The 14209-nt window shown below is 44.1% G+C and overlaps 1 protein-coding gene and 1 long non-coding RNA gene across 5 annotated transcripts in view; both read right to left on the bottom strand.

Annotated features, from left to right (window-relative positions):
* LOC138358657 (uncharacterized) overlaps positions 1–14209 on the bottom strand; it is a 366187-nt gene that overhangs the window by 173611 nt on the left and 178367 nt on the right. The gene's annotated exons all lie outside the window — the stretch shown is intronic.
* The window catches only part of LOC123750882 (guanidinobutyrase-like), a 161147-nt gene that overhangs the window by 112239 nt on the left and 34699 nt on the right, over positions 1–14209 (bottom strand). For all 3 annotated transcript variants that reach the window (XM_069316722.1, XM_069316723.1, XM_069316724.1), the window contains exon 3: positions 3999–4119. In XM_069316722.1, coding sequence (XP_069172823.1) covers positions 3999–4119 — 121 coding nt within the window. The remainder of the gene's footprint in view (positions 1–3998; positions 4120–14209) is intronic.

Here is a 14209-nt window from a genome sequence, read left to right as displayed (position 1 = left end):
TAGGGTTGGTTAGGTTCGGTCATGTATCTACGTTAATTTTAACTTCAATAAAAAAAAATTGACCTCATACATAATGAAATGGGTAGCTTTATCTTTTCATAAAAAAAAATAGAGAAAATACATTAATTAATGAAAAATTGGCTTATCAGGCAAATCGGGCCTTGCATAGTAGGCAGAGAAGTGCGTTCTGGCTACTAGGTACGACATATATATATATATATATATATATATATATATATGTCGTACCTAATAGCCAGAACGCACTTCTCAGCCTACTATTCAAGGCCCGATTTGCCTAATAAGCCAAGTTTTCATGAATTAATGTTTTTTCGTCTACCTAACCTACCTAACCTAACCTAACCTAGCTTTTTTTGGCTACCTAACCTAACCGTACCTATAAATATAGGTTAGGTTAGGTTAGGTAGGGTTGGTTAGGTTCGGTCATATATCTACGTTAATTTTAACTCCAATAAAAAAAAATTTACCTCATACATAGAAAAAAGGGTTGCTTTATCATTTCATAAGAAAAAAATTATAGTAAATATATTAATTCAGGAAAATTTGGCTTATTAGGCAAATCGGGCCTTGAATAGTAGGCTGAGAAGTGAGTTCTGGCTACTAGGTACGACATACATATATATATATATATATATATATATATATATATATATATATATATATATATATATATATATATATATATATATATATATATATATATGTCGTACCTAGTAGCCAGAACTCACTTCTCAGCCTACTATTCAAGGCCCGATTTGCCTAATAAGCCAAGTTTTCCTGAAATAATATATTTACTATAATTTTTTTCTTATGAAATGATAAAGCAACCCTTTTCTCTATGTATGAGGTCAATTTTTTTTTATTGGAGTTAAAATTAACGTAGATATATGAGCGAACCTAACCAACCCTACCTAACCTAACCTAACCTATATTTATATGTAAGGTTAGGTTAGGTAGCCAAAAAAAGCTAGGTTAGGTTAGGTTAGGTAGGTTAGGTAGACGAAAAAACAATAATTCATGAAAACTTGGCTTATTAGGCAAATCGGGCCTTGAATAGTAGGCTGAGAAGTGCGTTCTGGCTATTAGGTACGACATATATATATATATATATATATATATATATATATATATATATATATATATATATATATATGTCGTACCTAGTAGCCAGAACTCACTTCTCAGCCTACTATGCAAGGCCCGATTTGCCTAATAAGCCTAGTTTTCATGAATTAATGTTTTTTCGACAACCTAACCTACCTAACCTAACCTAACCTAGCTTTTTTTGGCTACCTAACCTAACCTTACCTATAAAGATAGATTAGGTTAGGTTAGGTAGGGTTGGTTAGGTTCGGTCATATATCTACGTTAATTTTAACTCCAATAAAAAAAAAATTGACCTCATACATAGTGAAAAGGGCAGCTTTATCATTTTATGAGAAAAAAATTATAGAAAATATATTAATTCAGGAAAACTTGGCTTATTAGGCAAATCGGGCCTTGCATAGTAGGCTGAGAAGTGAGTTCTGGCTACTAGGTACGACATACATATATATATATATATATATATATATATATATATATATATATATATATATATATATATATATATATATATATATATATATATATATAAATATATATATATATATATATATATATATATATATATATATATATATATATATATATATATATATATATATATATATATATATATATATATATATATATATATATATATATGTTGTACCTAGTAGCCAGAACGCACTTCTCAGCCTACTATGCAAGGCCTAATTTGCCTAATAAGCCAAGTTTTCATGAATTAATTGTTTTTCGACTACCTAACCTACCTAACTTTTTCGGCAACCTAAGCAGCTCACTCCATACTCCTCAGAATATCTCTGTGCTCTTAGAAGTTGACATCTCTCTCTGGTAGACTAAGCCCTGGCTGTCGTGTACTAAGGGAGGTGGCAGCTTTAGCCAGTATTCTCAGTACCTGATTAATATTATTATTGTCTTGCACTTCATTTTGTTTTAGAGTAAATTTTACATTCAATAATTATTCATGTTTTGTTTGTTGACTTGTTTTGAATTTTACGTAAGCCAAGGGATTGTCTTTGTTCATATCTTGTTTTCTAAAGTAATTAAAATTTCATTGTTAATATTTTGTGTTTTGTGTGTCTTCCCATTACCTTACCACAGACAAACAGGCAAGCAGTCTCTTTTTTTCTGTAAATGTGACAAGGCATTGCCACCTGCCATTGGAGGACTGCCGAACATCTACACTCCAACACTTTACCGTCACAATATATATTTAAATGTTCGTTAATTCAAAATTTTAAATCTCAGAAAGTACTTCACCGATCGCTTTGAAATTTTGACACGTTTCATTCGAATACGTGCGTGTTTTTATATACCTACTATATAGATGTCACACATGTGGCAGGTAAAAACATGCTATTTTAAAAACAGTGTTTTTCATGTGAGGGAAATCTCCGAACGTTCTTTACCGATTGCTTTGAAGTTTTGACACACCTTTGCATTTGAATACGCACGTGTTTTTACATATATACTATATAGATGTCTCACCTGTGATAGGTAAAAGCATGTTTTTTTTAAAAAACGGTGTTTTTCAAAAACGCTGTTCCTTTCCACGTCGGTGGAAAGGTGACGTATATGTGTATTAATTAATTATTGATCTTCGAGATAGTAATTAATTGCTTGAGGTAGTCAAGGGTGATTGCCGTTCTCTTAGCACTTTGGACATAAAAATTGTAGTAAACTATCGAAGGGGCGATAGTAACCGATAATGTAACTCGCTTTGGGATTAATCAGCTGTTCGTAGTACAGGGATCAATGTGGATTTCTCACTGAACGCTTGACGGGTAAAGTGTTTGCGTAATTCCGAGTTACTAATGACAGTTGTACAGTTTGATTTGTCTGTGGGAGACAAGATTAGGTGAACGTAAGTATTACTTTTGTATTAACGTAATCAATTAGACATTGTTGATCGTCCGAGGGACGGAGTCTTAACGTAAGAATTTAATTAAGGAGGATTGCTGTAGTTGCCAGTAACCCCATTAGTCATTGTAATGTCATTGATAGGCTACTTGTTTGATTACATGCAACTGCTATTGCAGGGGAGGGCTGCAAGGAGCATAAAGTAACTGATTGGAGGTTGCAGGAGACTAATCTCCTAACCTACCTTGTTGTTGTTGCATTAGTGATTATAGATTAGTATGTTTTGTTTTGCTTGAATGATTCCTATGTGATCACTCAGTATGTTCAAGTTAGTTCATTTATGCAGCACTCGTGGCTGGTGTCTAGCTGTCGTAAAAGTGTCACAGCAAGGATTTCGAGTAACGTCAGTGATATTTCTTTCGTTGTTGCAGTGGTTAGTACTTTATTGAATAAACTATGTTGTTATGGTGAACACTGTCTTTCGTTACACCCCACACATTTGATTGATTTACATATGCTCAGCCATGTTGCCTGAAATTATTATTGCTGTTCATCTTGAGACTGCTTTGAGATTTGGGCTGAATTCATAGCATTACACAACAAATAAAATTTTGTGAGAATCCGTGACCTACTCGTTAGATTCGCTCTGGCGATTTGCAAAGATCAACGACCTAGTGGTAGGGATGTCATACATTTGAGGTCTCGGCGTTTACTCGCGCCTAGTCTATTCTATGGTCTCTAGAGTGGGGAATGAGCTGCTTACTACACTTAGCTTGTTAGCTAAGCAAGTCCTTCCTCCGGAGACCCATCTTGACTTTCAGTTTTAAGTTGACAGATGTAATACTAGAATATCACGACGGAAAATAATACTCTCACGAGCGGTTTACCTAGATGGCTTGCAGGATGGGGTGGGAGTGTGAGGCAGTTTATCTTGATGGTCTTCATGATGGGATAGTAGAGTGTGGCAGTTTACCTTGACGGCCTGCAGGATAATGTAGGAGAGAATAATGATTTACCTTGATGGCCTGCAGTATGGGGTAGGAGATAGTGTGGTCACCGCCCATGGTCAGAGGAATGCACCCAGTACTAATGAGATCCCGGTACTGGTCTCTGATGTTTCTGCAGGCTTCCGGTAAACTGTGAAGAGATTTCTGGTCAAACTGGAGTATATATATTGCTCGCAACTCATTCAGAGAGTTGTGTAATTTTATAGCTAGACACTTTATCCAGACTATATACTTTAAATTTCGAGAAGTAATAATTGAACAATTTAGCAACTACGTTCACAGAATTAAAGTCACTAGATTTGTCAACCATAAGTTGGAAAAGCTGATGAGATTTTATGTAATTTGTGCCGCCTCTTACTCAAACGACCTATTAAGACTTATGGAGATTCCTTTATTCTTATGTTCTTATGTAAGCCCTCAATATTGTTTTGGCTCAAGAAACCACGCATGGATTATGCAACAACGTTTTTGGCACCGCAGTAAAGAAGACATATATAAACAAATCCACAAGGGCCGTGACGAGGATTCAAACCTGCATCCGGGAGCATCCCAGACACTGCCTTAATCGACAAAGAACTCCCTTAATAGAGGGAGAACGGCCTATTGATATAGCTCGGGTGCAGGGGGGAGGGGGTTGTGTAAAAGCCTGGTTTGTGCCTCGGAGAGGCTACGGGATCCAGTAAGTTCAGTAGAACTTCGGTTTCAACGCTTTTACCCTGTCGTAGCTCAGTCGATTAAGGCAGTGTCTGGGATGCTCCCGGACGCAGGTTCGAATCCTCGTCACGGCCCTTGTGGATTTGTTCATTTGATGCATCACGTTAGTGTGATCTCTGTGTGTAAGACAGGTAATTGCACCTTCTAACAGGTTATAACCCTTATCTAATAGGTTGTAACACCTTCTAACAGGGTGTAACAATTATGTAACAAGTTGTAAAACCTTCTTTCAAGTTATGACAATTATCTAACAATCTGTAACACCTTTTAACAAGTTACACCAATTATCTAACAAGTTGTAACAACTTTCTAATACATAATAAAAACTTGATAACAAGTTGTAATAACTTTGTAAGAAGTTCCAACAAGAAAACAATAGTGACCGTTACGTTGTGTGTTTGCAGGAAATGACCATGAACCAAGAAACTGTTTGGGAAAATAACAAGTAGAAGAACGGGAAGTGTTAATTGTGAGTGTGTCAGCACTGATACACGGTGAAGCACAGCCCTGATACACGGTGAAGCACAGCACTGATACACGATGAAGCACAGCCCTGATACACGGTGAAGCACAGCACTGATACACGGTGAAGCACAGCACTGATACACGATGAAGCACAGCACTGATACACGGTGAAGCACAGCCCTGATACACGGTGAAGCACAGCACTGATACACGGTGAAGCACAGCACTGATACACGATGAAGCACAGCACTGATACACGGTGAAGCACAGCCCTGATACACGGTGAAGCACAGCACTGATACACGGTGAAGCACAACACTGATACAAGGTGAAGCACAACACTGATACACGATGAAGCACAGCACTGATACACGGTGAAGCACAGCCTTGATACACGGTGAAGCACAGCACTGATACACGGTGAAGCACAGCACTGATACAAGGTGAAGCACAGCACTGATACAAGGTGAAGCACAGCACTGATACACGGTGAAGCACAGCACAGATACAAGGTGAAGCACAGCACTGATACAAGGTGAAGCACAGCACTGATACAAGGTGAAGCACAGCACTGATACACGGTGAAGCACAGCACTGATACAAGGTGAAGCACAGCACTGATACAAGGTGAAGCACAACACTGATACAAGGTGAAGCACAGCACTAATACACAGTGACGCACAGCACTGATACACGGTGAAGCACAGCACTGATACAAGGTGAAGCACAGCACTGATACACGGTGAAGCACAGCACTGATACACGGTGAAGCACAGCACTGATACACGGTGAAGCACAGCACTGATACACGGTGAAGCACAGCACTGATACACGGTGAAGCACAGCACTGATACACGGTGAAGCACAGCACTGATACAAGGTGAAACACAGCACTGATACACGGTGAAGCACAGCACTGATACAAGGTGAAGCACAGCACTGATACAAGGTGAAGCACAGCACTGATACACGGTGAAGCACAGCACTGATACAAGGTGAAGCACAGCACTGATACAAGGTGAAGCACAGCACTGATAAAAGGTGAAGCACAGCACTGATACACGGTGAAGCACGGCACTGATACACGGTGAAGCACAGCACTGATACAAGGTGAAGCACAGCACTGATACACGGTGAAGCACAGCACTGATACAATGTGAAGCACAGCACTGATACAAGGTGAAGCACAGCACTGATACACGGTGAAGCACAGCACTGATACAAGGTGAAGCACAGCACTGATATAAGGTGAAGCACAGCACTGATACAAGGTGAAGCACAGCACTGATACACAGTGAAGCACAGCACTGATACAAGGGGAAGCACAGCACTGATACACGGTGAAGCACAGCACTGATACACGGTGAAGCAGAGCACTGATACAAGGTGAAGCACAGCACTGATACAAGGTGCAGCACAGCACTGATACACGGTGAAGCACAGCACTGATACACGGTGAAGCACAGCACTGATACACGGTGAAGCACAGCACTGATACACGGTGAAGCACAGCACTGATACACGGTGAAGCACAGCACTGATACACGGTGAAGCACAGCACTGATACACGGTGAAGCACAGCACTGATACAAGGTGAAGCACAGCACTGATACAAGGTGGAGCACAGCACTGATACACGGTGAAGCACAGCACTGATACAAGGTGAAGCACAGCACTGATACAAGGTGAAGCACAGCACTGATACAAGGTGAAGCACATCACTGATACACGGTGAAGCACAGCACTGATACACGGTGAAGCACAGCACTGATACCAGGTGAAGCACAGCACTGATACAAGGTGAAGCACAGCACTGATACACGGTGAAGCACAGCACTGATACAAGGTGAAGCACAGCACTGATACAAGGTGAAGCACAGCACTGATACAAGGTGAAACACAGCACTGATACAAGGTGAAGCACAGCACTGATACACGGTGAAGCACAGCACTAATACAAGGTGAAGCACAGCACTGATACAAGGTGAAGCACAGCACTGATACTAGGTGAATCACAGCACTGATACAAGGTGAATCACAGCACTGATACAAGGTGAATCACAGCACTGATACAAGGTGAATCACAGCACTGATACAAGGTGAAGCACAGCACTGATACAAGGTGAAGCACAGCACTGATACAAGGTAAAGCACAGCACTGATACAAGGTGAAGCACAGCACTGATACAAGGTGAAGCACAGCACTGATACAAGGTGAAGCACAGCACTGATACAAGGTGAAGCACAGCACTGATACAAGGTGAAGCACAGCACTGATACAAGGTGAAGCACAGCACTGATACAAGGTGAAGCACAGCACTGATACTAGGTGAATCACAGCACTGATACAAGGTGAATCACAGCACTGATACACGGTGAAGCACAGCACTGATACAAGGTGAAGCACAGCACTGATACACGGTGAAGCACAGCACTGATACACGGTGAAGCACAGCACTGATACAAGGTGAAGCACAGCACTGATACAAAGTGAAGCACAGCACTGATACAAGGTGAAGCACAGCACTGATACACGGTGAAGCACAGCACTGATACACAGTGAAGCACAGCACTGATACAAGGTGAAGCACAGCACTGATACACGGTGAAGCACAGCACTGATACACGGTGAAGCACAGCACTAATACACGGTGAAGCACAGCACTGATACACGGTGAAGCACAGCACTGATACACGGTGAAGCACAGCACTGATACACGGTGAAGCACAGCACTGATACACGGTGAAGCACAGCACTGATACACAGTGGAGCACAGCACTGATACAAGGTGAAGCACAGCACTGATACAAGGTGAAACACAGCACTGATACACGGTGAAGCACAGCACTGATACAAGGGAAGCACAGCACTGATACAAGGTGAAGCACAGCACTGATACAAGGTGAAGCACAGCACTGATACACGGTGAAGCACAGCACTGATACAAGGTGAAGCACAGCACTGATACAAGGTGAAGCACAGCACTGATACACGGTGAAGCACAGCACTGATACAAGGTGAAGCACAGCACTGATACAAGGTGAAGCACAGCACTGATACAAGGTGAAGCACAGCACTGATACACGGTGAAGCACAGCACTGATACAAGGTGAAGCACAGCACTGATACACGGTGAAGCACAGCACTGATACAAGGTGAAGCACAGCACTGATACAAGGTGAAGCACAGCACTGATACACGGTGAAGCACAGCACTAATACAAGGTGAAGCACAGCACTGATACAAGGTGAAGCACAGCACTGATACTAGGTGAATCACAGCACTGATACAAGGTGAATCACAGCACTGATACAAGGTGAATCACAGCACTGATACAAGGTGAAGCACAGCACTGATACAAGGTGAAGCACAGCACTGATACAAGGTGAAGCACAGCACTGATACAAGGTGAAGCACAGCACTGATACACGGTGAAGCACAGGCACTGATACAAGGTGAAGCACAGCACTGATACAAGGTGAAGCACAGCACTGATACACGGTGAAGCCACAGCACTGATACAAGGTGAAGCACAGCACTGATACAAGGTGAAGCACAGCACTGATACAAGGTGAAGCACAGCACTGATACACGGTGAAGCACAGCACTGATACACGGTGAAGCACAGCATGATACACGGTGAAGCACCTGCACTGATACACGGTGAAGCACAGCACTGATACACGGTGAAGCACAGCACTGATACACGGTGAAGCACAGCACTGATACACGGTGAAGCACAGCACTGATACACGGTGGAAGCACAGCACTGATACACGGTGAAGCACAGCACTGATACCCAGGTGAAGCACAGCAGCTGATACCAAGGTGAAGCACACACTGATCCAAGGTGAAGCACAGCACTGATACACGGTGACAGCACAGCACTGATACACGTGAAGCACAGCACTGATACACAGGTGAAGCACAGCACTGATACACGGTGAAGCACAGCACTGATACACGGTGAAGCACAGCACTGATACACGGTGAAGCACAGCACTGATACACGGTGAAGCACAGCACTGATACAAGGTGAAGCACAGCACTGATACAAGGTGAAGCACAGCACTGATACAAGGTGAAGCACAGCACTGATACAAGGTGAAGCACAGCACTGATACACAGTGGAGCACAGCACTGATACAAGGTGAAGCACAGCACTGATACACGGTGAAGCACAGCACTGATACAAGGTGAAGCACAGCACTGATACAAGGTGAAGCACAGCACTGATACATGGGGAAGCACAGCACTGATACAAGGTGAAGCACAGCACTGATACAAGGTGAAGCACAGCACTGATACAAGGTGAAGCACAGCACTGATACACGGTGAAGCACAGCACTGATACAAGGTGAAGCACAGCACTGATACAAGGTGAAGCACAGCACTGATACTAGGTGAATCACAGCACTGATACAAGGTGAATCACAGCACTGATACAAGGTGAATCACAGCACTGATACAAGGTGAATCACAGCACTGATACAAGGTGAAGCACAGCACTGATACAAGGTGAAGCACAGCACTGATACAAGGTGAAGCACAGCACTGATACAAGGTGAAGCACAGCACTGATACAAGGTGAAGCACAGCACTGATACAAGGTGAAGCACAGCACTGATACTAGGCGAATCACAGCACTGATACAAGGTGAAGCACAGCACTGATACAAGGTGAAGCACAGCACTGATACAAGGTGAAGCACAGCACTGATACTAGGCGAAGCACAGCACTGATACAAGGTGAATCACAGCACTGATACACGGTGAAGCACAGCACTGATACTAGGCGAAGCACAGCACTGATACAAGGTGAAGCACAGCACTGATACACGGTGAAGCACAGCACTGATACAAGGTGAAGCACAGCACTGATACACGGTGAAGCACAGCACTGATACACGGTGAAGCACAGCACTGATACAAGGTGAAGCACAGCACTGATACAAGGTGAAGCACAGCACTGATACAAGGTGAAGCACAGCACTGATACACGGTGAAGCACAGCACTGATACACGGTGAAGCACAGCACTGATACACGGTGAAGCACAGCACTGATACACGGTGAAGCACAGCACTGATACACGGTGAAGCACAGCACTGATACACGGTGAAGCACAGCACTGATACAAGGTGAAACACAGCACTGATACACGGTGAAGCACAGCACTGATACAAGGTGAAGCACAGCACTGATACAAGGTGAAGCACAGCACTGATACACGGTGAAGCACAGCACTGATACAAGGTGAAGCACAGCACTGATACAAGGTGAAGCACAGCACTGATACAAGGTGAAGCACAGCACTGATACACGGTGAAGCACAGCACTGATACACGGTGAAGCACAGCACTGATACAAGGTGAAGCACAGCACTGATACACGGTGAAGCACAGCACTGATACAAGGTGAAGCACAGCACTGATACAAGGTGAAGCACAGCACTGATACACGGTGAAGCACAGCACTGATACAAGGTGAAGCACAGCACTGATACAAGGTGAAGCACAGCACTGATACAAGGTGAAGCACAGCACTGATACAAGGTGAAGCACAGCACTGATACAAGGTGAAGCACAGCACTGATACACGGTGAAGCACAGCACTGATACAAGGTGAAGCACAGCACTGATACAAGGTGAAGCACAGCACTGATACAAGGTGCAGCACAGCACTGATACACGGTGAAGCACAGCACTGATACACGGTGAAGCACAGCACTGATACACGGTGAAGCACAGCACTGATACACGGTGAAGCACAGCACTGATACACGGTGAAGCACAGCACTGATACACGGTGAAGCACAGCACTGATACACGGTGAAGCACAGCACTGATACAAGGTGAAGCACAGCACTGATACAAGGTGGAGCACAGCACTGATACACGGTGAAGCACAGCACTGATACAAGGTGAAGCACAGCACTGATACAAGGTGAAGCACAGCACTGATACAAGGTGAAGCACAGCACTGATACAAGGTGAAGCACAGCACTGATACACGGTGAAGCACAGCACTGATACCAGGTGAAGCACAGCACTGATACAAGGTGAAGCACAGCACTGATACACGGTGAAGCACAGCACTGATACAAGGTGAAGCACAGCACTGATACAAGGTGAAGCACAGCACTGATACAAGGTGAAGCACAGCACTGATACACGGTGAAGCACAGCACTGATACAAGGTGAAGCACAGCACTGATACAAGGTGAAGCACAGCACTGATACTAGGTGAAGCACAGCACTGATACAAGGTGAATCACAGCACTGATACAAGGTGAATCACAGCACTGATACAAGGTGAAGCACAGCACTGATACAAGGTGAAGCACAGCACTGATACAAGGTGAAGCACAGCACTGATACAAGGTGAAGCACAGCACTGATACAAGGTGAAGCACAGCACTGATACAAGGTGAAGCACAGCACTGATACAAGGTGAAGCACAGCACTGATACAAGGTGAAGCACAGCACTGATACAGGTGAAGCACAGCACTGATACAAGGTGAAGCACAGCACTGATACAAGGTGAAGCACAGCACTGATACAAGGTGAAGCACAGCACTGATACAAGTGAAGCACAGCACTGATACAAGGTGAAGCACAGCACTGATACACGGTGAAGCACAGCACTGATACACAGGTGAAGCACAGCACTGATACAAGGTGAAGCACAGCACTGATACACGGTGAAGCACAGCACTGATACACGGTGAAGCACAGCACTGATACACGGTGAAGCACAGCACTGATACAAGGTGAAGCACAGCACTGATACACGGTGAAGCACAGCACTGATACACGGTGAAGCACAGCACTGATACACGGTGAAGCACAGCACTGATACAAGGTGAAGCACAGCACTGATACAAGGTGAAGCACAGCACTGATACAAGGTGAAACACAGCACTGATACAAGGTGAAGCACAGCACTGATACACGGTGAAGCACAGCACTGATACAAGGTGAAGCACAGCACTGATACAAGGTGAAGCACAGCACTGATACTAGGTGAATCACAGCACTGATACAAGGTGAATCACAGCACTGATACAAGGTGAATCACAGCACTGATACAAGGTGAATCACAGCACTGATACAAGGGGAAGAACAGCACTGATACAAGGTGAAGCACAGCACTGATACAAGGTGAAGCACAGCACTGATACAAGGTGAAGCACAGCACTGATACAAGGTGAAGCACAGCACTGATACAAGGTGAAGCACAGCACTGATACAAGGTGAAGCACAGCACTGATACAAGGTGAAGCACAGCACTGATACTAGGTGAATCACAGCACTGATACAAGGTGAATCACAGCACTGATACACGGTGAAGCACAGCACTGATACAAGGTGAAGCACAGCACTGATACAAAGTGAAGCACAGCACTGATACAAGGTGAAGCACAGCACTGATACACGGTGAAGCACAGCACTGAAACACAGTGAAGCACAGCACTGATACAAGGTGAAGCACAGCACTGATACACGGTGAAGCACAGCACTGATACACGGTGAAGCACAGCACTAATACACGGTGAAGCACAGCACTGATACACGGTGAGAGCACAGCACTGATACACGGTGAAGCACAGCACTGATACACGGTGAAGCACAGCATTGATACACGGTGAAGCACAGCACTGATACACAGTGGAGCACAGCACTGATACAAGGTGAAGCAGCAGCACTGATACAAGGTGAAACCACAGCACTGATACACGGTGAAGCACAGCACTGATACACAGTGGAGCACAGCACTGATACAAGGTGAAGCACAGCACTGATACACGGTGAAGCACAGCACTGATACAAGGTGAAGCACAGCACTGAACATGAACAAGGTGAAGCACAGCACTGATACAATGGGGAAGCACAGCACTGATACAAGGTGAAGCACAGCACTGATACAAGGTGAAGCACAGCACTGATACAAGGTGAAGCCAGCACTGATACACGGTGAAGCACAGCACTGATACAAGGTGAAGCACAGCACTGATACAAGGTGAAGCACAGCACTGATACTAGGTGAATCACAGCACTGATACAAGGTGAATCACAGCACTGATACAAGGTGAATCACAGCACTGATACAAGGTGAATCACAGCAACTGATACAAGGTGAAGCACAGCACTGATACAAGGTGAAGCACAGCACTGATACAAGGTGAATGCAACAGCACTGATACAAGGTGGAAGCACCAGCACTGAAATACAAAGGTTGAAAGCAGCAGCACTGATACAAAGGTGAAGCACAGCACTGATACTAGGCGAATCCACAGCACTGATACAGAGGTGAAGCACAGCAACTGATAGACAAGGTGAAGCACAGCACTTGATACAAGGTGAAGCACAGCACTGATACTAGGCGAAGCACAGCACTGATTACAGAGGTGAAATCACAGCACTGATACACGGTGAAGCACAGCACTTGATCTAGGCGAATCACAGCACTGATACAAGGTGAAGTCACAGCACTGATACACGGTGGAAGCACAGCACTGATACAAGGTGAAGCACAGCACTGATACACGGTGGAAGCACAGCAATGATACACGGTGAAGCACAGCACTGATACAAGGTGAAGCACAGCACTGATACAAGGTGAAGCACAGCACTGATACAAGGTGAAGCACAGCACTGATACAAGGTGAAGCACAGCACTGATACACGGTGAAGCACAGCACTGATACACGGTGAAGCACAGCACTGATACAACGGTGAAGCACAGCACTGATACTACGGTGAAGCACAGCACTGATACACGGTGAAGCACAGCACGTGATACACGGTGAAGCACAAGCACTGATACACGGTGAAGCACAGCACTGATACACGGTGAAGCAGAGCACTGATACAAGGTGAAGCACAGCACTGATACAAGGTGAAGCACAGCACTGATACACAGTGAAGCACAGCACTGATACACAGTGAAGCACAGCACTGATACACGGTGAAGCACAGCACTGATACACGGTGAAGTACAGCACTGATACACGGTGAAGCACAGCACTGATACACGGT

Source organism: Procambarus clarkii, chromosome 85 (assembly GCF_040958095.1).
Source record: "Procambarus clarkii isolate CNS0578487 chromosome 85, FALCON_Pclarkii_2.0, whole genome shotgun sequence".
Taxonomy (NCBI): domain Eukaryota; kingdom Metazoa; phylum Arthropoda; class Malacostraca; order Decapoda; family Cambaridae; genus Procambarus; species Procambarus clarkii.
Note: the sequence above shows the minus strand (reverse complement) of the source record. Positions and strands in the feature narration are given on the sequence as shown.